The following is a 25,941-nucleotide window of genomic DNA, read 5'->3' as shown; positions in this document are numbered from 1 at the left end:
AGAAGGGCACATAATAAAATGTGAGGCTCTGACACTTCTGCCTCTACGCTCCAAGCACCAGGGCACTTTACTAAGGAGTTCAAGCAAAGCGTTTAGATTGGGCCCCCCTTTACTGGTCACAGTGACTCTTTACATATTGCAGTGAAGACGTTGCCAGGTCTCACCTTATGGCCTTCTTTAGTGACATATCAGGGCTTCAATTCTCTAGTGTTGTGGTTCCTAAACTTAGCCTTAAGGATCCACTATAACCACAGGTATTTGTTCAACCAAATTCTTTTTTTAATTGGACACCTACCCTAATTAAGTGAACTGTTATTTCCCAGTTTTGAAGTCAATGTAGAAATTACAAAGCTAAGTTTGGTAAATTTTTATTAAAAAGTAATAAGCAGTTAAGCAGTTAATTTGACAGACAAACTAAGCAATCAATATTTTGGGATATTGGGTCTCCATTTGGAATAGATAGGAGATGTTCTGATGTGACAGATTACATATGAACCAGAAAGGCACCAATGTATTGGGGAGGTGTATGGGTAGGTTAGACGAGGATTGTTAAAATGAGGGAATGGGGGTGGGGGGAGGGGGGTGCAGGGAGTTTAGGACAGACCAGGTTTAGAACTATACATAGAGGAACAAACATCCATCCATCCATTATCCAACCCGCTATATCCTATCTACAGGGTCATGGGGGTCTGCTGGAGCCAATCCCAGCCAACACAGGGCGCAAGGCAGGAAACATACCCTGGGCAGGGCGCCAGCCCACCGTAGAGAGGAACAAACAATAATGTAAAAATAAAAATTAGGTTAGGTTAGGTTAGGTTTCTTTATTTAGTCATGTTTACACAGGAAAACATGAAATTTGCCTTCTCAGTTGCATCTAATAACAGGTAACAGACAGAATGAAATAAAACAGAGAAACAGATATAAGAAAAGTTAAGGTAAGGCAGTTAGATAAAACATATTTATACCAAAAAAAAAAAAAAGGTAACAGGATATATATCAAAACCTTAAACATTATCACCGATATTTCTTATTGAAAAGTCGTATGGCACTAGGGAGAAAGGAGTTTCTGGAGCGATTTGTGTGGGTTTTCAAAGCAACTATCCTTCCTGATTTACTGAAGTTTAGTTCTACATGTAATGGATGACTGTCATCAGTTGAGATGATTTCCAGTTTCTTTAGCATTGCCCTCTGACACACACTAGTCAAATCATCTACATCAGCCCCAATAACTTTAGCTGCATACTTCGTAATCTGCTGGAGCTTTTTTGAGTTTTGGTTTGTCAGACTATTAAACCAGGCAATGAAACTGAAAGTGATCACGGACTGGATCATACTACGATAGAAGGACAACATGAGGTCCTTGTCTACTTTAAATAGTTTGAGGTTTATGGAGGAGAAATCAAGGACTTTGTTAAATGGTGCGACTCAAACCACCTACACCTGACCACCAGCAAAAGCAAGGAGCTTATGGTGGATTTTAGGAGACCCAGGCACCTCCTGGACCCCGTGATTATGAGAGGTGACTGTGTGCAGAGGGTACAGACCTATAAATACCTGGGAGTGCAGCTGGATGATAAATTGGACTGGACTGCCAATACTGATGCTCTGTGTAAGAAAGGACAGAGCCGACTATACTTCCTTAGAAGGCTGGTGTCCTTCAACATCTGCAATAAAATGCTACAGATGTTCTATCAGACGGTTGTGGCGAGCTCCCTCTTCTACGCAGTGGTGTGCTGGGGAGGCAGCATAAAGAAGAAAGACGCCTCACGCCTGGAAAAACTGGTGAGGAAGGCAGGCTCTATTGTTGGCATGGAGCTGGACAGTTTAACATCTGTGGCAGAGCGAAGGGCGCTGAGCAGACTCCTGTCAATCATGGAGAATCCACTGCATCCACTTATAGTATCATCTCCAGACAGAGGAGCAGCTTCAGCGACAGACTGCTGTCACTGTCCCTGCTCCACTGACAGACTGAGGAGATTGTTCCTCCTCCACACTATGCGACTCTTCAATTCCACCCTGGGGGTAAACGTTAACATTTAACATTATACAAAGTTATTGTCTGTCTGTATACCTGCATTGTTATCACTCTTTAATTTAATATCATTTTTTATTAGTATGCTGCTGCTGGAGTATGTGAATTTCCCCTTGGGATTAATAAAGTATCTATCTATCTATCTATCTATCTATCTATCTATCTATCTATCTATCTATCTATCTATCTATCTATCTATCTATCTATCTATCTATCTATCTATCTATCTATCTATCTATCTATCTATCTATCTATCTATCTATCTATCTATCTATCTATCTATTTTATAGCAATAACAGAAACCTTGCTAAATAAAAAAAAAAGATGGAGATGAGTACAACATAGAGGGTGTCACAAACTTGACCACAAGTCATAGTAAGGTTTGGGGCAGTCACCCGTATAATTGGTATCCTGGCTGCAAAGTTGCAAAAGGTTATACAGCATTGATGTGCACAAAACCGAGTCCAAAACAGAACTGAGGGAATAGGGAAAAGGTGGAGGCTTTTAAAGGGGAAGACAGGAAGTGAAGTCATAAGTGTCTTCAGCCATAGGCTCGAGCCTGGACGTGACGTCAAGAGGGAAAGGTGGAATCTCCCATGAATGGTCTGCAGGAAAGAGAGAACAATAGTCAGTGCACTCTGTCACATCCTGGTCTGATTCGGAACTCCCTTACTCAAGCCCTTTAGCTGCCTCCCATGTGCACGTGTGTGACAAGGGATACAAATTTATTAGGTAGGATAAACAGAACAGAACAGGAGGTGGGGTTGCTGTTTATGTCAAACAGAATTTAAATGCAAATTCTGTTCAGTTTGATGATGATCCTCATCTTATAGAAGACATCTGGCTTCATCTGGAAAGCATATGGAAAAGCTGTCAGTAATTTTAATTCACATCTTTTAGTAATATTTAAAAGACAAGTTTCCAGGGGGATATAATAATCATGGGGGGCTTTAACTACCCAATATTAACTAGTATAACCTTGCAAATAGCAGACCACAAGAGCAGGACTCTTTATATGTAATCTGTGACAGTTTTTTTAATACATCATGTTAAAGCACCATCCAATATAGCCTGTCCAGATTTAGAATTTAGTAAAAATCAGGACAGAATTGAGGGGGTAGAGGGGATTGGACCACTAGGGCCAAGTGTCCACAATATAATATAGTTCTCAGTGTTTTGGAAGAGTACAGATGCAAAGACTAAAGCTGTTATGTTTAACTTTGGTAGAGAAAATTTTGAGCAGATGGGGCAAAGTCTACGGATGATAGACTGGGATAAACTTTTAAGTGTGGAGACAGTCGAGGAGCAGTGGAACAGGTTTAAAAATGATTTACATTTAATGCAAGACAGGCACATACAAAATTTGGAATTACTATAAAATTTTAAAAACTCTGCATTGGGTCAATAAACAGTTTAAAAAGAATCTTCAAAGGAAAGAACAGGTACATAAGGCTTATTAGATCAATAATTCAAATTGAACTGTATGATGTATGAGAACATGAGGGCAGCCATGAAGAAAGAAATTAGGGTGGTTAAAACACAGAGAGGAATATAGCAGATAAGGCGACAGAAGACCTAAGAGATTCTTTCAGTATTTTAGTAGTAAAAGAACAGTCAAGGAGGAGGTCAAGTGCATCAGAAATAGTACAGGGGAATTACAAGATACAAACAGTGAAATTGTGGATGCTCTAAACTTACATTTTTTGGGGTATTCACATGTGAGGAAGTAAATAACCTGCCAGAGTTAAAAAGGACTACTAAGGAGGTACTGAGGGATTTGGAAATTGAAGATGGAGAACTGCTGCTCAGATTAAATAGGCTGAAATCAAACAAATCACCAGGACTTTTTACGGAGGTTAACTAGTACATATATACTCTTGACACATATTTTTAGGAAGTCACTGCACACTGGGGTCATTCAGAAATACTAGAAAATGGAAACTATAGGCCAGTAAGCTTAACATGCATCACAAGAAAATTAATGGAAGGAATTATTAAGGATAAGATCGAGCAACACATGGCAAGGACAGGAGTTATTCTGAACAGTCAGCATGGATTCAGAAGATGGAGGTCGTGTTTTACTAACATGCTGTAATTCCATAAGGATGCAACAAAAGGATACGATCAAAGTGGAGCTTATGATATTATTGATGTGGACTTTCAGAAAGCATTTGATAAGGTGCCACATGAGCGGGTGGGCATCAAATTAAAAGAAGTGGCAGTTCAGGGTGATGTTTTCTAAGTGGATTGGCAGATAATTGATAAACCATTTAGTCATCACAGAGGGACTTTGACATCATACAAGCTTGAGAAGATTTGTGACAGATACAATTTAATGTAAATAAATGTAAAGAATTACATGTAGGAAATAAAAATATTTTTTTTCAATACACAATGGGAGTTCAAAAAATAGAACTGAACATTGTTGCAAATGTCATTTCAGAATAGAGTGCTTTTTAGCTTCAAAACTATGTCATTTGATGCACTTTGTGTAAGTTCCACCCTCAAAATAAACAAACACACTCAAAATGAATTCTTCCTAAATAACTAATGAAACAATTTAAATAAAATGATTCAGCTTGTTTGTTATGCACCGTCTCCTCCCCATGTTTGGATTTTAAAATGAAGGATTTGGATTTCCTCCGATGATCCTGTTTCCTCCCACAGTCCAAAGACATGCAGGTTAGGTGAGTCAGTGATGCTAAATTGACCCACATGTAAATGAAGTGGTTGTTCCTGCCTTGTGCCCTTTGCTTACTGGGATGGGCTCCAGCTCCCTCATCACCCTACTCAGGATAACTTGGTATAGAAAATAGATGCTTTAACAATAGGAAACAGAGAAGACACACTTATAAAGGTTTGGGAGAATTCCCCTTATAGTATCGGATCATCCAAGTAGTATATTCAGTCTAATACAGTTAGAATGAGACACAATTGGACAATGAAACCAGGAAATGACGGGACTTTTATACTGAAAGGGCAGGAAATGATGTACAGAAGGAAATGATGGTGAAGATGAGCAATGGAGATGACAATGAAATCAGAAGCTGGAATTGAGGTTATCTGGTTGGGATGGAAGGAAAACAGTCGTTGCTTGGATTGTGGAAGTGAGATTGTCTTGTGGAGGCTGAAGAGGACGTCAGTATGGCAGTTTTCCAAAAGGTACGGTAGTTAGTCTTCTGGTTTTCTGCTGAATAAGGAAGAAGGTGTTAGTGCTCTGTTTCAAACCTGTTTTCCTCTTTCTGTCATGCTTCGTTGAGCCTGTTGGCTGTCCCCTAATCATTCATGTGTGTCAATGGATTGATTTGGGTTCACTCTGAAGTGCTGGTCTCTTAATTGGCATGGTGGAACAAAGAAACCTAAAAGGTGTTCCAGTGGCTGTAATAAAGACAAAGCCTCCAAATATGAAATTTTAAAAATTGCAATTTTAGAGTAGACTTTTAAATTCAGTGTTAAATATGCAGGTTCCTCACACTGACCTCTGAACAGACATAATAAGTCTTGAAGCTCATCAAGCAACTGTTTAAAAAGAAACACGCTGACTGACCAAGAGGAGTAACTGTAAGGGCAAAAACAAAAAGAAGAGGTTTTGATTTTTATTAAAATATCAACATGAATCAGGAGGACACAAAAGGCCTGATATCTGAACCACTGAGCTTCCAGAGTCTGTCAGAGCCAGATGATCCAAATGGATCTGCTTACTGGACTGCATGTCAGACTGTCATCTTGAGATGTCTTTAATTCACTGATAGACATGTCATCCTTCAGACAGCACATGGTGTCCCACAAATCCTACACAATTGCTCCAAGCTACTGTTCTGTTCAGTGTTTCCGGACAGTCAATTCACAGAATTGAAAGTCATTATTCTGGTGATTAAAGACGTGAGAGCGGCAGGACTTCAGAGTCACATCATCATTCCAAGCTCACTGCTCAAAAAAATTAAAGGAACACTTTGAAAACACATCAGATCTCAATGGGAAAAAAATTCCTGCTGGCTATCTCTACTGACATGAACTTATATGGTAATGTGTTAGGAACGAAAGGATGGCACATCGTTTGATGGAAATGAAAATGATCAACCTACAGAGGGCTGAATTCAAAGACACCCTGAAAATCAAAGGGAAAAAATGATGCGACAGGCAGGCAAGTCCATTTTGCCGAAATTTCATTGCAGCAACTCCAAATCGTACTCAGTAGTCTGTATAGCCCCCACGTGCCTGTAAACATGCCTGACAACGTTGGGGGGGCATGCTCCTAATGAGATGACAGATGGTGTCCCGGGGGATCTCCTCACAGATCTGAACCAAGGCATCACTGAGCTCCTGGACAGTATGAGGTGCAATCTGGCAGCATCGGATGGACCAAAACATAATGTCACACCCAGAGGTGCTCTATTGGATTGAAGTCAGGTGACTGTGCGTGGGTGCCTATCAATGGTATCAAGTCCTTCATCCTCTCACCACATGAATCCGGGCATTGTCGTGCACCAGGAGGAACCCAGGACCCACCACACCAGCACAGGGTCTGACAATGGGTCCAAGGATTTCATGCGAATAACTAATGGCAGTCAAGGTGCTGTTGTCTAGCCTGTAGAGGTCTGTGCGTCCCTCCATGGATATGCCTCCCCAGATATACCATCACTGACCCACCACCAAACCAGTCATGCTGAACGATGTTACAGGCAGCATAATGTTCTCCACGGCTTCTCCAGACTCTTTCATGTCTGTCACATGTGCTCATGGTGAACCTGCTTTCATCTGTGAAAAGCATAGGCCGCCTGCCACTGGTGGACCTGCCAATTCTGGTATTCTGTGGCAAATGCCAATCGAGCTCCACGGTGCTGGGCAGTGAGCACAGGGTCCACTAGAGGACATCGGGCCTTCCGGCCACCCTCATGAAGTCTGTTTCTGATTGTTTGGTCAGAGACATTCACACCAGTGGCCTGCCTGCCTGCTGGAGGTCATTTTGTAGGCTCTGCCAGTGCTCATCCTGTTCCTCCTTGGCCAAAGGAGCAGATACCGGTCAGTCCTGCTGATGGGTTAAGGACCTTCTATGAGGGGCCCTGTCCAGCTCTCCTAGAGTAACTGCCTGTATCCTGGAACATTCTCCATGTCCTTGAGACTGTGCTGGGAGACACAGCAAACCTTCTGGCAATGGCACATATTGATGTGCTGTCCTGGAGAAGTTGGACTACCTGTGCCAGCTCTGTAGGGTCCAGGTATGGCCTCATACTACCATTAGTGACACTGACCGTAGCCAAATGCAAAATGAGTGACAAAACAGATGAGGAGGGAAAAATGTCATTGGCCTCCCTCCACCTGTTAAACCATTCATTCCTGTTTTGGGGGTCCTCTCATTGTTGCCCCTCTAGTACACCAAAGCAGCTGAAACTGATGAACAAGCCCCTCTGCTACTGAACTGACCAGATTAATAGCCAACATGTTTAATTTATTTGATGCTATACATGGATTCAAAGGGGTCCTTTCATTTTTTAAGCAGTATGTTTTGGTGTTAAATGCCATCACCTCTGACCAGTCTGTCACAAGAGTGAATAATAAGCTGAGGAGACCCCATGATAAGTTCTGTGTGCAGTCCTGGTCATCACACTACAAAAATAACAAAGCAGAGACGAGCAACTCAAGGTCAGTCAGTCTGTCTGTGAGGCAGGGCCAGCACCAGGGGGCAATGTGGACATTGAAAGTACCAGTCAATCAGTCAGTCCCAAGAAACAGTGAAGTGACAAGGAATGCAAAGTACTGAATTTTAGGATTATAAAACAAGAGAGGCATTTTTTTTTATTGAATTCATTGACATTTCATTATTCTATTGAAAACCTCTTCTCGAACACCACATATACCAGGAAAGTGGTGGTGGTGGGGGTTTGTAAGTCCCAGACAAAGTTCAACATTTATGGACAGCTGAATTAACCATTTATGAGCTTGATGACCTGGTAAAATAATCTGTTATTACAAATATTTGTTTGTTTCAGAAAAGTTAAGTCTTTAATGCCCACCAGATGGGAGAAGTGCTTCCGGGCTTCAGTTTGAATTGTGCTTCCCCCATCATTTCAACTGCTGTCCTCGAGTACATCATTCACCCTTTAGTTGAAAGAATTTAAAACTGAAGTCCAGATCTAAACACTAGCGTGGAGAGTCACTTGCATACTGAAGAGTCTATAGCTGAAGGTGGAAGCTGCCATGGCTGTACTTTGTATATAAGAGCCAGATCGAATGTTATTTACCTATTTACCTTAATTTATTTACTTACTTCCTACAGCGTAAAGTCACAAGTAGAGTGCAGAGCTTTCCATGTTCATATACAAAGTACAGCGATGGCAAAAGTGCGATGTGCAGTCTTGATCCGATGTAGAACCGTTGTCATCATCTGAGTTCACCTCTGTTATAACGTGTCTTTATGTGAAAACAGCAGTGTCAGAGGCGGGGTGGTTGGGATCGTGAACGTGTCTGAGAGAATAAAACTGAATAAAAAAAACAAAGCCAATCTTTACAAGTATCATAAATTTACACCGGATGTTACAGACTGGAATCAAATGTATGTTTTTATTCTAAAATAGTAAGAATAAGAGCAGCTCACTTCTCAAAATGGACTTGTCCGGGGTCGAACATTTGAAGTTTTGATTACCAGTCAACAGTTGATACCGTTGTGCCACCGAAGCGGTCGTAGCAAATGCGTGTCAATGTCGCACCCTAACGTGGGTTCTTTTTCTTCAGTTATATTCTTGAATAGAAGTGCAATTATTCTGTTATATTTGTACCTTTTGTGAAAGAGTTTATTTGATAATTGGAATTCAGGCTTAACACATGATACACTTCATGTCTACATTTTGTCAATTATTACTAAAACATGAAAAATGTTTCTGTTTTAACAATGTGTTTACATAGATCGTTGTAGGCACGGAATACACATGAAGTGAAAGTGTTCCAAATAACAATATAGTATTTATATAAAGCCTGACTGTCAGATTTGACAAACTAGAGGATTTTCAGACAGAAGGAGGGATTATTTGAGAAATTAGCTGAATTTTGATTAGACTAGATACATTTTATGAATCCCATGGGAAATTCAAATGCACAGAGCAGCAGAGTAAAAAAAAACAATAATAGACTCACAGGAAAGATCAATCAATACAATAAAATAAATCAATCAATAAATAAAAAAACTTAATAAGTATCGGATAGAAGCTTTGAATTGCCTGAGAGCAGGAGGAACAAAAGACCGCCAGAGGCACTTCATGGCACAACATGGTGGAATGAGCCTGTGGCTGAAAGTGTTCCAAGACAGAGCCTTCTGGAGGGAATGTAGAGGATTTTTCATGATGACATCGAATTTTGCCACCATCCTCTTTTCCACAACAGCTTCCCATGTACCTGGGGTTCAACCTGTGATGGCGCAGGCTTTCCTGATAAGTTTGTTCGGACATTTTGCCCCTTTTGACCTCAGTTTGCTTCCTCTGGTGACCACAGTGTATAACATCACACTGGTCACTATGCACTGGTAGAACATTTCCAGCAGTTTGCTGCACACAGCAAAAGACCTGAGTTTTCTTATCAAGTCCAGTCCGCTCTGGCCCTTCTTGTCCAGCACAGCTTTGTGGTCAGACCAGTCCAGTTTGTTACTTATGTGAACCCCAGGTACAGTGTTTGTAGCTCTGCACCACTTCAAAAAAGACTGATCCTGACATCCTTTTAAACATGAACAGGAGTCAAATTGGGTCTTTATAATGCAAAAAAAGTAGAGGACAAGGTCAGTCCTGCTATGTGACACTCCTGTCCAGTGTGACGGCTGACGTCCTCTCATCACTCAGGGTTACCTGACAGACAGAAGATGCCTCTGGTATATAGCACCTTGAAGGGCAGCATTGGTGTGGAGTTCAAATTGTGTTTCAGTTCAAATGCTAGCAGCAGCCTGCTGTTCAGTGACACACCTGAGCATCCAGCTCTGCTTGTAGTCATCATGTCACTTATTGAGACCACCAATGGTCTGTCTGTCTGTCTGTCTGTCCACATTTCCTCACTTCTCACTCTTTATCTCCACAGTCTGGACACATGTTGTCTCACCTCCACATGCTGCTCAGCTCTCTCCTCAGCTCTTTCTTCTCCACACTCACAACTGACAGAACTGGACCTGTGCTTCAACCGCAACCTGGGGAATTCTGGACTGGATCAGCTGTGTGAGGGGCTGAGGAGTGAAAACTGCAAATTAGAGAAACTGAAGTAAGTCAACAACAAGTGTGTGTGTTTGTGTTTGTTGAATTTTATTTCTTCTCACTTTTTGGCTCTTTATGTTCCACACCCACCATTTAAACATTGTGTTTAATCAGGACAGATGTCAGTGTCACATGTTGGCAGACAGATGGATGTGATGAGGACACAGCTGCAGATTTCTCTTTAATTATTAAATTCTTAAAGACAGCATTGTGACCCTGAGCCCCTTGCCCACAGTGGTCTCTTTCCTCTTCTCATTATCGTTTCTGTTCAGATTTTAGTTTCACGCTGTTCATTCTTTATTTTGGTCTTGTCTTTGTCCACATCCTTTTGTTATGAAATAGAGTCCCCAAACATGTAAGTCCAAAATAACACAAATCAAAATGCCCACCAGAGGGGGGAACCACCAATCCCCCGACTAGTCACCATAAGAGCAATAAAGAATCTTTATAAATACAAATATCTTCTCCCTTGACGGTGATGGGCAGGTAGCCCTGCATCTTGGGGGACCACCCACAAAGCACATGGAGCATAGCAAACAATCTTTAAAAAATAAAGAAACTAAAGAACCAAAAATTAAAACATAAAAACTCAACAAAATAAGCAAAAAGTGACATTTGAATCCCAGCCAGGAAAAATAACATATCCATTGTCACTTGTGCCTCCATAACACTCCTCTGATCTCCTGACTAAAGTTTGTTTAAAGTCACTAAAACTGAATAAGATGGAGAGTCAGTGGGGCAGAAGAAGTGACCAGAATGACAATGGACAAAGATTAGGGGACAGTTGGAGCTGGACTGAGGTGACAGACAGGAACCGACAGTGGGACAGCAAAGATAAGGAGAGACAAGAAAAGAAGAGAAACAGAGAGAAGTAAAAAGAGAACTAAAGGGAGACGTGAAACAGAGAACAGGAAAGAGGAATGTGAGGAGGACAAACAGAGGAAGAGGAGAACAAGTGGACAGCAGCAGGAAAAATGAGCAGCCAGACAATAACAGCAGGAAAGGTAACAGTAGGAGAGTCAGAAGGATTAGAATTTCAAAGAGTGTGGACAGTAAGGTGAGACGCAGGAGGTGACCACAGGTAGACAGACAGCTGGGCAGGTGTCCATCATTACTGGCGAGTCTTCTGGGAAGGTCACTTTCTATCAACAATGGTCAGTAAAACAAGACATAAGTCAGAGATCTTTAGAGGAGGTGCACTGAAATAGTCAGTGGGCTTAGTGACCAATAGACCAACATACATTATGTGACATGTCCAGACACACTGAGAGGAATTCTGGGAAGGTGACGTGTCCCTGAGGTACTGCAGAGTGTGAAGTGGCTCCCTCTTGTGTTTGTAACACACATCTTGTAAAATATGTGCAGACTATCAAGTGACTTTCTAATCAATCCAGTATATAGCGCCTTTTATGTTTTATACTCATGTTCAGCTGCAGCTTGCTGATGTGATGAGAGGTCCAATCCCCCAGCCTCACAAATCCTTCTTTTATCATTTCAATCCACACATCTCAGTTCCTCAATGACAGCAGAGAATCAAATGGATGACTAGAGATATTGTGGTGGATGGCCGGCCTTATATTTCGGCCCTTACCCCCAGGCCGCCAGGAGGAGCTCTCCCGACAGCATGGACGGGCCCCGAATTCCAGCAGGGCTTCATGGACTATGTAGTTTTTATGCACAGCCCTACTGGATACCTTGGGGACCACTGGGAGTCGCTGTCGGGAGGCCCGTGGACTCATATATACCCTATAACCCGGAAGTGCGTCACAATCCTGGGACAGGAAGAAACGATATGCTTCCGGGGTGAAGATAAGGACTGTTTACCCTGACCCGGAAGGAATAAGGACTTGCGGACTGTTGGGCAGGAACACCTCCGAGTAAGGGAGTATAAAGGACTCTGGGAAAGCCCAGACATTGAGCTGAGTTGGCAGGTAGGGTGGCTAAGTGTCTGGGAGCGGAGGAGAGAGAGTATTGTGATTAGTTTATTGAGTATATGAGTAGTGTGGAGTGGAGGGTGCTTTGTGCACGTGATCATTGTACAATAAAAGAGTCGTGTACTATTACCTGGTGTTTGGAGTGGTACCTGAGGGTACAAGAGGTGGATAAATACCTCTACTGCTACAATGTGAATATTCTGAGTGTCACTACATGGCCATTAAGGACTCCTGTCACTCTGGTCACTCCATCATAATTCTTAATACAGCCTCTGCTTTTCCATTTCTATAAACTGAGTGACAGGTAATGCAAAAATCAGATCTGCTGATGAATATTGTCATCTAGCTTGTCCGATGTTTAATTGCTTAGCATTTTTAAATCCTCTAAATTTTTATGATCAGTGTGTATAATAAAAGGACACACAGCACCTTTAAGGCAATGGTGACACTTCTTAAGGGACAACGTCATGGCCAGTAGTTTGTGATTTACTGCATTAGAATTATTTTAAATTTTCATTAAAAATATACCAAAGGTGAACATGACTTGTGTCTGGAATGTTCTGTGACAGAATCCCATGCACTTCTATATCAGATGTGTCTGCTTCACTAGTGAATTATAGCGCCATGTCAGGATGGCTCAGCACTGGAGCAGAAGAGACAACAACAATCAAAGGCTTCTTGAGCTTCAGGATTTCGCACAAATGTCAAGGGCTTTATTAGTAGACTGGTAATTGGAGAGATAACAGCACTGAAGATGTTCATTAAGTGACAATAAAAATTCACTAAGTTGACAAATTTTGGATTTTTTAATACTCTTTGGAGGTTTCCAATTCAGGACGGCTGAAACTTCATTAATGTCCAAAGCTAAACTTTTGTGTGCCACTTCAGACCTAAAAAAGATTAACTTTTCTCTTTGAAATTCACATTTTTCTAATTTCACAAAGGGCTCTGGGGTCTCGTGTATATACTGTGCATACGCACAAAAATAGTGCATATGCCCGTTTCCACGCTCACATTGCGATATATAAAAATTAAACTTTGAATAAAGCCACGCACTTTTTCACGGCAGCACCCCCCACTTGTGTATGCAGATTTCTGCTTGGTTTTGCAAACTGGCGGCACCCAGGATCACAGCACTGTCACTGTTTCTGTGTTATTTCATTTTCTTTTTCAGATTTGCATCCATGATGCAGGCTTTATCAAGTGCACTGAAATTAATTGCATATCATTTACAAATTGAATGCACTTTATTGTAATTAACCTGTAACAATACAATTGTGCTCAAAATGACCAAACTATTCCAAATACCATAGCTGCTTTAACGTTGATGCTCTCAGTGCACCACTTAGCGTTTTTTAACCCACTGTATCTGATTGTGGAATCATAGCTGTACAGCAACTCATTGGAAAGGCTCCACAGCGGGTTGTGTCGAGCGCGCAGAAGATTATCGGGATACAGGTTCCAGCCCTAGTGGACATCTATAGCACACGCTGCATCAGAAAAACAACCAGCAACTGTATGGATTCCACTCAGCCATGCACACAGTCTATTTGCCCTTCTCCATTCGGGCAAACAGTTCAGAGCCTTTCCTGCATAGACCTTGAGGCTCAGAAACCGTTTCATCCCCAGAGCTTTAAATGCACTCAATCAGAATGTCAAGTTCTCCCAGTAGAACTGTTTGTACTTATAAGTACAATTACCTCACTGTAAACTTTCAATATAACTGTAATATTACGCAACCTGAACCACTTTGTGAACCATTTGCACTGTCTGCACTATATGTACATGTATATTGTACTTATGCTTTCATATTGTGTTTTTTCATTTTTTTTATCGTATTATTACTATTGTTATTTTATCATTTATGGGAATGAGGATTTGCACATTGAATCTCATTGTATCATACTAAAACAATAAAGGAATTTAATTCAATTCAATAGAAGAGAGCCAGTATTTACAGATGCTGACAATTCGCTTTTAAGTTGATTTAGATTTCCAAGAGCTATCCTCTTTGAACTGTGTGCTGTTAGAATCCTAGGATGTATTCTTGGTATCATCTTTAAGATGAAATGCATTAAAGCATATATAGTACATTTTACAGATAAATTGTTAACTTCATTGAAATAATATATACTGTTAATAATCAAATGGGTGGGGGCATGGTGTCACAATTCAGGGATTGTTCCTGCCTCATGCTGTATGCTTCCTTGGACTGGTGTGACCCTGGACGGATAGATAGATGAAATAATTAGACATTACCAAGATAGTTCAATGTTCCTTAAAAGTTTTGAAGAATCACTATTTTAAGCTTACAGCTAGTTTACATTTATTACAGGTACTTACTGTGTGGAGATTGGTTTCGTGGAGAAGGAAAAGAGTGAGTGAAATTAGGGCTTTGTATGTTTGAAAGAGACAATACTGCAGCAATATTTGTTTCCATTCAGGGTCATGCACGGCACAGCAATCATCTTGCGGGAGGCAGGAACAATCCCTGGACAGGGCGCCAGCTCATTGCTACCACTGATCCACTGCATTTCTTCATGAAATACATCTTAGTATTTAAATAGTTCAGAGAGCTGTAATATCATGAATGTAATGGATTCTGTGTCCTGTCAATGCAGAAGAAAGCCCATTTAAGAAACACTTAGTGATTCACACACAGAGAACACCACATATAATATAAAGCATTTATCATGCTACTTTAGTAACAATAGGATCTGAGACACTGTAGTATCTAGTAAATTAAAGTAATGATTTTAAGGTAAAGTTTACTTTTATGACAAAATAAACTATGAGATTAAAGTGGACATTTCAACCTTTTTTTCCCCATTGTGTCTCTTTTTTTTCTTCTTTCTCTGTACCCTAATACGCTTCCGTATGACACTCAGACGGTGGGCTACAACTCGCCTTTTCCCAGTAACTTTGATATCTGACCCTTTTTTTTATTTCGGGCACTGTGCATCTTTGTGAACTTGAACTTTCGAGTTTCTCCGACACTCTATGTCACTCAATCATCTTCCTTCTGTTGTTGTTGCCTCCACATTTGTGGAATTTTCACATGGTTTTGCCTTTGTCTTTTAACCAAACACTGAATGGAATATGATATTTATATTGAAATGCTTATTAAAATATGCAAAATTCTGGGAGGAGTCAGGGTGGGATGGCGTGCATTACTTTTCATGCTGAACAAGATTTATGGAGCTGAAGTGCATGGAAATTGGCTTATGCAAGGTTTTGTGCATTTGAATTTTTTCTGCATACACACATTTCCACTTTTGTCCATATGCCATGTTTTAGTATGACTACATGTGTGAATACATGAGGCCGCTGGAGAGAACATCCTTCACATTTTTGATGTGTAATTCCATGTATTCCAAGAATATCAAAATATGATCTGCATAGACCAACACATAATTTCCTAACCTAACCCTAAAAATGTCCTTCACGGATGACTGAAATGCCGCTGAGTTGTTGGCTCACCCAAAGGACATTATCCTGTTTTCATTGAGCCCACTGGTAGAATGGACTTCCTTAAATCTTCCTCCTTGATGTGAAGTAAGTTATAAGCACATCTTTAATTAAGTTTAGTAAATTTAGTAGAACAAGCGGAAAACCTCTTGTGAGGTTTAATGAGGTTGTAAATACTATTTTCTTTAATATTGCAGATGGTCTTCAATCTCAGGTTTTGATTAAGCATAAAACCTTCCCTTTAGGTAATGGTGCCTCCTCCTAATAATTCATTTGACCGGTTGTACTGGTGATGTGCTGGTAATTCCAGACATTTGTGCTTATTAAAGACATCTTGAAATTCAGAATAGCATGAAGTCTAAAGGCTGAGTGTATCACAGAAATGCTGAGATGAGAAAGGAGATCAACAAGGACCACCACAGAAAACATTAGGTCCTTATGTTTCCAATTAAAATAAAGGTATTATCCTTTTGTAGCCATGAAAAACCTCACAGAAAGCGTGAAACAGATGATAGCATCATATAGAAGTTTCATGTTTCAAATTCAATGTTTTTCTGTAGCTTAAGTGGACTTTGATGGTTTCCAAGAGGGCTCACCGTCCACAGACAACATTTGAGGTTTAAACTGTAAATGAACATTGTTTATTTACATTTGTTTTACTAAAGAGGAGTTCATAAAATTCTGTGCTGCTCCTGAATCACTTAACGCCATGATGTCTTTATCTGAGGTGCAAAAAGATGCCATTAAAGGGGGGTTTGACTACGAGGACCCATCACACAAACTCTCACATCAGGGGGCACTTTAGCTTTAGTTTAGTTTAAACTTGATATTCAACTACCTCAGAAACCACAATAGAAACTGTATTTTCTGAAGTTTGCCATTTTTATTGTTAATTTCATTGCTTCAACTGGATTTGTTTTTTGTCTGCTAAAGAACCTGAAAATGCCTTCTGTTCATGTTTTCTTTCTAATTTTCTTTCCATTCAAAATGTTCCTATGCATTGCCCAAAATTGATTAATTCAACTAACGTTTCTCACATCTCGTGACTACTGAGCTTGTCTTTGATTTATTAAGTTACAGCCTTTTAAAATAAAAATAGTGCAGATTCGCCCTGTCAACTTCTTTGTCTCACATGTTAAATTTAACTTTATATTCAACAACTGATTTAATGGCTTGTCTGAATTCCAACAATCAACCAACTACCACCTCTGATCTCACAGACAAATCCAAAATGTTTCTAAATTTACAAACCAAATCATCGACAGTATGGCTTGTCATTGAGCTGTGACAGACAGTAAATGATATCAGTATGGTTTGTGGGATCAAACACCTTCATACTCACAGTTAATTTTTTAGGATTTCCAGCAAAGCAAATCAGCAGCTTTTTGATTTATTGGAGTGCTAAAAGTAGAAAGATCAATTACAGTTTTTTACAAAGTCGTTGTGACTTCTGTCATTTGTGTCTTTAAATCTTTACCTTCTCCACTGAGGTCCTTGTTATCTTTGAAAACCCATCTTCTCTCACTGGTTCATTTATTTTAAATAGTCCGAGTGTATATTGTGTCTGTGATGAAAACAGAAAGAATAATGACTGAGAGAAAGATGGGAATCAAGAGCCAGGAAAAGAGATCAGATCATGAAAGAAGAAGAAAAAAACACACACACACACACCAAAAACACAAAACTGAAAGTGAACAGAAAGCATAATCTGAACTCTTAGTCGAAAAACAAAAACACCAGTTGTAAATCCAAACTTTTAAACACACAAACTTATTGTTTAATTCATATCTGCAAATTCCGTCAGTGCAGAGGTCTAAAGGACTGAATTATCTGCTCCTTGACCTCGATTGTCACTCTGTAGCAACTCCTCACAAACAGATATACAAAATAGGGATTCACAAGGATTCCAAGATGGCAACAGAGGAAAACAAAATATCTGACTATCTCAATATGAAAGAATTCAGATTTTGTCCAATGAGATTTGATTGTGTATGTCACTCTCATTTGTGTACATTTTACTGTAGAAGTTGAATGTCACCACATCCTTGACTACTTGACTTAAAAAAAAAGGGTAAAATAGTGAAAAAAAGAATCAGCACTGTGGACGAAGGTTCGAGGCAAACAGCAGGCAGACAGCAGATGTAGAGTAAAAAGCAATTTCTTTATTCTTGGTGAGAAGAGAGACCATTTACAGCCCCTGTCAGCTAGCGTCACTGACAGTTTCTAATCACAGCCTCGCTTCCTCTTTTTTCAGTGGGCTTTTATATCATTTTTGTCACGTACACACTTACCGCAAAGCTTATTTTATAGTTGCAATTTCACAAACAGCCCTCCCTTACTGGTGGGGTAACTTCTTGTTTTTAACTAAGACAGAGTGCATCTTCCTAAGGGCTGACTCACTTAATAACCTTTAACTTCCCCACATCACATACCTTAACACTCTTAATACATTCATATGGTTAACACAAAGAACTCTTATACTCTTATATACATTTTCTTAGCATCAGCTGGTTTGTATAACATATTTTTCATCCACCCAAATGCACACAGATATTAATCGTCAGGCGATTTAGACTTGTTTATCTAAGTACAAATTGTTCTGTTGCACTTAGATATAGTCACAGGATCTTCTTCCTCTTTCCTTTTAACTAGGTCAAGAAGGTCCTCAGCCCAAGATTCTTTGTTCAACTATTATTTAATATATTGATTCAAATTTTTATTATTCCACAGCACCAAGAGGCGAGAACTCAGTCATGTGTTTAGATTTGCTCCCTGGTCCCTGATGTGTGTCTAATCACTGTGCCACTGTCCTGTTCATGTCACACGTTTGAGTGTCTGTGTGTCACTTCAGCCCTCCTTAGCCTTCACACTTTGACCAAATGTTTAACAACACAATAATCAAACACTTCAGTCAGTCGACATTTTTAGGTCATCTAAAGACACCAAAGCGTCCCATTTGATCAAAGGCCTGATAAATCAAATTCACTGAGATGGCCGCCTTCTCTTCACACCTTCTCAGGCTGACTGACAGCTCATGTCCCGCCTCCTCTGTCATTTTGGCCAATCCTGATTCCCAGTTCTGTGGCCCAGTGGCTGAGGTGCCACTCTTGACATCCCAGTGATGAAAGTTCAATCCATGCCACTTAAATGTTGTTCTTACATCAGTTTTAGTTCAATTTCTAGCAGTCTGCTGTTCAGTGACAGAATCTGATTAGGCATTAATGTTTGTGGACAAGTGGACCTTAGCACAAAGACAATTGTGAAATCCAACAAGGACAAATCCAAGGTTCAAGTCAGATCTCAGGTGACTGGTCCAAGAGAAAGAATTGAGGGGAATAGAATAAGGGTGAGTACAACCTGGACAAAAGGAAGAGCTGAGACAAGCTTGAGGTCCAAGTCTGTGAAAATGGTTGCTTCTCATTGTGGACAAGTGACCAACACAAGTACAAGAACGATATATCCAGCTGCTGATTTAAACCCAGCATGACCAACCAGCTGGACCAGTTCAATGGCTAATTTGACAAGCAGGATATTCATGAAACTGTTGGTCTCCTCTGCTACCTCACACCCATCTATTTCCTCTAGGGGTCGCTAGCTCCCTAGTTGGAATAAGTTCGTTTGTAATTGCAGAGTTTTAAGTAACCCAAAATTATATAGATATAATATTTAAAGGCGATATCTCTCTAACTTTCTTTAATGACGATTTACGCACCATTACAGACGAAGGAAGCCAAATGGCAAGACAATTACCAAGGTGGGATCTTGATGTATACAGTCTGCCATTTTTTGTCGCTGCGCTGGAAGGATTCTCAGGATGGATGACGTTACCACCCATCTGTCCGTTGGCTTTGAGGTGTTTGGCTGCTGTCCAAGTCCTTTATGCTGTTTTCTCCACATGCAGGCCCTTAGTTAGGAGTAGTATGAAGGCAGGGTGCTTCTGTCAAAATGTCAATCAAAAATGATTGATGACTTGATGGCCCCGCCCCTGTCCTCTGATTAGTAGATTTAAATTATGTGCCCAGCCCCTGTCCTGTGATTGGTGAATTCCAACCTGTCCCCTCCCTAACCTTCCCAGACCCCACTTTAATCCCACCCCAACTGCCTGATTGGTTCAGGGTTTGTGTCAAGAGCTGTTTGGTGGATGCTGCCTCTGCATTGCCCCCCGGTTTGTCAGCACCTGTTTGTTGGCTGGCACCCCTCCCTGCCCCTTCTCCTGAGGCCCTTAATATCAAAAGAACGACCTTACCATGAACCCAAGGCCTGATCGACATGTCCAGAGATGTTCCTGCTCATACCCAGCAGTCCAGGTCTCCCTTATAGCCGCTCCTGCATATCCTCTGAACGGTGCTGGAGCATGTCCCTGCATCTATCTGTTATTTTAATATTATCATAAGATTAAAATATCTATCTAACCTTTGCTTTATAATTTGTAAAAAAAGGAAAGCCTGATCAATCTAAATTGCTTTTAATTGCTCTCTGTAAGCCACAGTTCAAGCGAAATAGCCTCTACCATCTCACAGAAAGCCATCTCGCACAAAGGAACGCTGACAGGTCCTGCAGTGAAACACTTCCCTCATCTCATAGAAAGGCACGCTGACAGGCCCTGTGTGTTCATGTCTCAGTTTGTAGAGAGAGAGCAATCACGTTCCTGCTGATTGAAGCTGACAGGCCCTGCGCATGCACAGCACCGGACAGGCTCTGCAGTGAAAACAGACGCTCATTTTGTGGTTTTTAACTTATGAAGGTAAAGGATTTTAGGTATTGCATGTAAAGCACAAGATAACTAGTTCGATATAAGCCTTTTGAAAATCACACAGAGGTAAATAGTATACAGCAATTCCCTTTTAAATCACATTTGATACACATAAAAATCTATTTATCTAAAACAAGCCCTTTTCATCAAATACACCACATTTTATATAATCAAGTACATTTATGTATGTATTTTCAGCTGAGCTAAGGATCCACATTGCGGAAGCAATTTGCTTAAGTTTCTAAAAGTGAGAGCTGTACCCAGACACAGAGTAAAAGGGCACACTTGAAACACAAGCTACCAGAAGTGGAAATTTGCCCATTGGATCTGAAGTCCAACGCCTTAACCACTCGGCCATTCTGGTGGTAGAACACGGCGGTTTAATCAATCTTCGCCACTCCATGAAAACTGAGATCATTCTTTCAGCTCCTTTAAAAACAGGTGGAGACTCGTTTTCTCTTCTGGCCTGGGAGGTTATAAGGGGCGACTCCCACTTCAGCAGCATGCAGTTGTGTGCCCTGCTCAAACATTATGTGAAATACTCTATGTAAGATTAGCTTTTCTTTTGCTGATACGCGTAATTGGGCAGCTGACCCAAGAAATAGGTTCACACATACAGGTCTTTAAAATAAGTTCATATCTTCCTGTTGTAAACGTAAAGTGGTCTTAAAACGAGTCAAATGGCACACATTTGCTGAAAGAGATCACTCTCCCTATTATAAAGTCTGCTTTAAAAAATACTACTCTTTTCGATATATATAAATAAGCGTTCAGACCGGTCCATTACACAGCTTGCCGTTAATACTGAAAGAGGATTCCGAATCTCGCTGAAAAACTAAACGGTGCGTCTTTAATATGTTATTAGAAAAATGTTTTCTATTGGGCGGCACGGTGGCGCAGTGGGTAGCGCTGCTGCCTCGCAGTTGGGTGATCTGGGGACCTGGGTTCGCTTCCCGGGTCCTCACTGTGTGGAGTTTGCATGTTCTCCCCGTGTCTGCGTGGGTTTCCTCCGGGCGCTCTGGTTTCCTCCCACAGTCCAAAGACATGCAGGTTAGGTGGATTGGCGATTCTAAATTGGCCCGTGGGTGTGTTTGTGTGTGTCCTGCGGTGGGTTGGCACCCTGCCCAGGATTGTTTCCTGCCTTGTGCCCTGTGTTGGCTGGGATTGGCTCCAGCAGACCCCCGTGACCCTGTGTACACCTTCTGAAGGTGTACACTGTCGGTATTCTCCATTGCATTTGCCCCCCGAGTGTAACGTGTGCCAGTGCAACTGACGGGTGGCAGACGAGCTCACGTAATGGGTGACAAGGCACATCCTCACCCTGATGCCGAGGCTGTTGTCATGAATATTCCCATCTTGTGCTTTTTCTCGTTCCTGCCAGTTTACTATTATTATTGGACACGTATGTAGAGGGAATGTGTGTCTTATTTTATGTTTATGAAAGGAAGGACAGTAAAGCCTTGAATGAAACTGAGTGTTGATGCTTTGGGTAACAAGACAGGTGAGGAGCAGGGAACGTTAAATGTGACAGTGACTGTGGGGGATTGTGGAACTGGAAGATGGTTTAAGAATATAGAAACGACAAAAGCTGAGACTTTCAATAATTTAATCTGTTGTGCTGCAGTTCTTATTTACTGACCCCTAACCCCCAGTGCAGCCTTAGATAAGATGCATTCACAAGGGTTGGATGTTGCTTATAGACTCTCATGCTTTTTAGAAAGTGTTGAGCTGTGCTCCCCCTTCATCTTGTCATTTATTAACACACCAGTCAGTCACGTCCCAGACTCACAGTGGTGTCATAAATGTCTATGAAACTCACGTAAAGCATTTAGGTCGTCTAATAAACATTTGAATACAATAAACTCCACGTGTCTCACGTAGGCACCCCTTTATCTCTTGTTTTGGTCACGTCCAAAGCGTATCTTTAAGGTATATAAACCCTTGGGTCTGGTTAGTTGTGGTACGCAGCAATTTGAACTTCTGTCTACGCGCTTCTCTTTGTCTTGATCCAACAGTGGAAATCATTCACCTTGTAAGTGTTTTTTTAAAGCTTTATTGTTTAATGCATACTGTCTGCTAGTTATTGCTTTGTAAATCATTCTTTATTGTCTTTGGTTGTACACCTCTATATACCTGTATGTTTCTTTTGTATATATTTCAGTTTACAACTAGGTATGTCCAGTAAAAGCCTTCAAGAGAGGTCACCCTTGTTGTTTTTATGTGGATGTGTCAAGTTGTTTAAGCTCTCTGCGGCCACATTGCTCATACAGCGCAGAGTGAGGCAGAAAAGAAAGTTTGGCTCCAGATGTGCTTATCCAGCTGCTCCTTCTTGTCAGTACTTGAGTGATCTTTATGTTCACCTCTGGATGAATTCGCAAAGTTTCTTTTCAACATTTTTTTCTCATTAACGCAGAAATCCTGAGGCATTCCTAAAATTGCAGAAGACAGTTGTGATTAGTTATGCAGCACACGCTTTTACTCACATTGCTTTTTGGAAATCAAAAATACAAATCAGCTACAGATCTGGGAATCACTGAATAGTAAAAACATTTAATGAGAGTGTCTTGCGCATATACTGGTGTAATGACCACGTGGGCTTTAGTGAAGCGTTTCTTAGCCTCTCTGATATGATCGACATGGCGTAGATTAATTTCGTTTTTCCTTGTCTAAAGACACTTTTTCTTTTGATATAATAATGACAATATAGACTTGATGACCTATGGTTTGCTGATCGGATAGATCTTCACACTTTTAGCTAAGATCAGCACGTCTTCACAAACAGAAACAGAGCTGCCGATAACATCACAAAGTTCAACTAAATCAGTGCAGGAGTCCATCAAAAGATCTCAGTCTGGACAATGAAATTAGCCTTGGAGACTTTGGATTGAATCTTAATTCATTAATAATTCATTACATTTATATAGCGCTTTTCTCAGTACTCAAAGCGCTATCCACACAGGGAGGAACCAGGAAGCAAACCCACAATCTTCCACAGTCTCCTTACTGCAAAGCAGCAGAACTACCACTGCGCCACCTGTGAGCTTCATTGTCTTCTTGTGGACTTTTAAATTCCTAAAGAAAGTGTTGAATGTAAGAAATAGTGTGGAGTACTTTACAAGAGTGGTGCAGAATTACAAATAAAGTGCAAATCAGAAAATGTGTTTGTGCTTTTGGTGCCTTTGTTTAAGGCCTGGTGACAAAGGTTAGGCTTCTGATGCTTTGGTCTGAGTGTTCACTTCAGCGTGTCGACTAAAGCTGTGATAATCATCTCTGATGACATCGATGGGTGAGCCTTAGGATGAATACAAACAACGGTGACAAATATTTGCGGAAATTCTTTGGACGAGTAGAGTGGTCTGAGTGACACGCCGAGCAGCTCAGTGTCCGCAGAGCTCACTGCTTTTCTAACTGTTACTCATTGAGACCACCTTTTATATATGTACGGGCAGATGCCATCAGGCCCTTTACCTGTGACGATGACGTCTCAGTGATGAGGTCCGTAACACTGATGGACTCAGAGAGCCATGTCTCCATAATGCAGGCTTCTCTGTATTCTGTCTGAAAACAAGCCAGCCAGCCAGCCATTATCCAACCCGCTATTTCCTAACTACAGGGTCACGGGGGTCTGCTGGAGCCAATCCCAGCCAACACAGGGCACAAGGCAGGAAATAAACCCCTGGCAGGACGCCAGCACACCGCAGCTGAACACAAGCTTTAGTTTGTAATTCATCAAGTTGATTACAGTAAGGACTTCAGAGTCACCATTATTACATTCGAAGTGGAATGCGTTGGGTTACCTGATACCTCAAACGAGCCCCTCCACATCTGCCCCATTTCAGTGTCCTCCGCTTGTCACCTTCGTCAGACTCATCCTGTCTCTTCAAAGTGGAAAGTTCTGGAAGCAGCTCTGGTCTGCGTCTGCACTTGGCAGGTACTGTCACAGTAGAAACTCCTGGCTGTACTGAATCACTCAGGTGAATAGAAGACGCATCGGGATGACAGCAAAAAAAGGGAAAAAGTATCACCAAAATAATACAAACAAATAAAAGCAGACACTCCATAACAATTCAGGGACACAGATATTCCTTTATTCCTGTTCAGAAAATAAACCCATCATTAAAAATTAATCGCATGAGTGCAGGTCACTGTCAGTCTCATGTCTGTGACGTTCTTATCCAGTGTTGATGTCCACATGTCAGTCTGAATGACTTGGCACTAGTCAGTCCAGCATGAAGTCAGGAGACCCTGTCAGGTATATAGCGCCTTACTTTATAAGAATGGCAGTGGTCTCGTGTTCATACTGCACTTCAGTGCAAAGTCACAATACAAGTGGCCATTGAACCTTTGTGTTGTTTGTCCTTCTGTCTGTCTGTCTGATTGTCTCTCCTCATGTCCTCAATTTTCTCTCTTCTTCTCCACAGCCTGTCTGTTTGTGGTCTCACCTCCAGATGTTGCTCAGCTCTCTCCTCAGCTCTTTCTTCTCCACACTCACGACTGACTGAACTGGACATGAGCAGCAACAACATGGAGGATTCAGGAGTGGATCAGCTGTGTGAGGGGCTGAGGAGTGAAAACTGCAAATTAGAGAAACTGCAGTAAGTGAACAACAAGAGTGTGTGTGTGTGTGTGTGTGTGTGTGTGTGTCTCATGAATTTTATTTCTTGTCACATTATCACTCTGACTTTTCCACTCCCACAACACAAACGCTGTGTTTAATCAGGACAGACTGCAGTGTCCCTTATGGACAGACAGATGGACGTGAGGTGACACAACTGCAGATTTCCTTTAATAATTCAATTCATAAAGACAGCATTGTGACCCTGAGCCCCTCCACCACACTTGTCACTCTCCTCATCCTCTCTGTCCAGACTGTTGTTTTATTTCTTGTCCCACAAGCTCACACTGTCCATTCTTTATTTAAATCTCGTACTTGTTCCTATCCTCCATTGTCACTTTCCTCCTTACACTTCTCTGATGTCCTCACTAAAGTTTGTTAAAAATCACTAAAATAGAATAAGGAGGAGAAACACAGTCAGTGTGAGGAGAAGAGCTGACTAAAGTGACAGAAGACAAAGAGGAGTGGACAGCTAGAGCTGGACTGAAGTGACAGATAAGGACAAGGAGAATAGAAGAGCAAAGATAACTAGAGACAAGAGAAGGAGATGAACAGAATGAAGAAAAGTACGAATTAAAGAGGAGGGCAGACAGAGGAACAGGAGGAAAGGTGGACAGCAACAGTAGAAATGACCAGCCAGCCATTCAAAGAAAGAGAAGGTCACAGGGAGGAGAGGATTAGGACTGAAGGCAGTGTGGACAGTAAGGTGGGAGACACAGGAGTGACCGCTATTATAGCCAAGTGGACTGAACAGGCCAACATCATTCATAAGCCCCAGGTCTACACAGGACATCAACATATATCTGTCAGTGGGCTTAGTGACCAACAGATGGACACACACATCATGTGCAGTAGACGTCCAGAGACACTGAGAGGATTCTGGGAAGGTGACCTCAGTGGGCATGTCAGTG

At 41.2% G+C, this 25,941-nt stretch overlaps 1 protein-coding gene across 20 annotated transcripts in view; it reads left to right on the top strand.

The window, feature by feature from the left end:
• The window catches only part of LOC114644491 (NACHT, LRR and PYD domains-containing protein 3-like), a 201,985-nt gene that overhangs the window by 18,714 nt on the left and 157,330 nt on the right, over window positions 1–25,941 (top strand). For 14 of the 20 annotated variants that reach the window (XM_051921774.1, XM_051921768.1, XM_051921767.1 and 11 more), the window contains 2 exons: window positions 10,091–10,267; window positions 24,837–25,010. The exons of 2 other annotated variants lie outside the window; for them this stretch is intronic. In XM_051921774.1, coding sequence (XP_051777734.1) covers window positions 10,091–10,267; window positions 24,837–25,010 — 351 coding nt within the window. The remainder of the gene's footprint in view (window positions 1–10,090; window positions 10,268–24,836; window positions 25,011–25,941) is intronic. 4 more of the 20 variants (XM_051921785.1, XM_051921779.1, XM_051921776.1 and 1 more) reach the window with 1 other exon arrangement.

This window comes from Erpetoichthys calabaricus (genome assembly GCF_900747795.2).
Source record: "Erpetoichthys calabaricus chromosome 1 unlocalized genomic scaffold, fErpCal1.3 SUPER_1_unloc_24, whole genome shotgun sequence".
Taxonomy (NCBI): Eukaryota; Metazoa; Chordata; class Cladistia; order Polypteriformes; family Polypteridae; genus Erpetoichthys; species Erpetoichthys calabaricus.
This window is presented reverse-complemented; position numbering and strand designations above follow the sequence as displayed.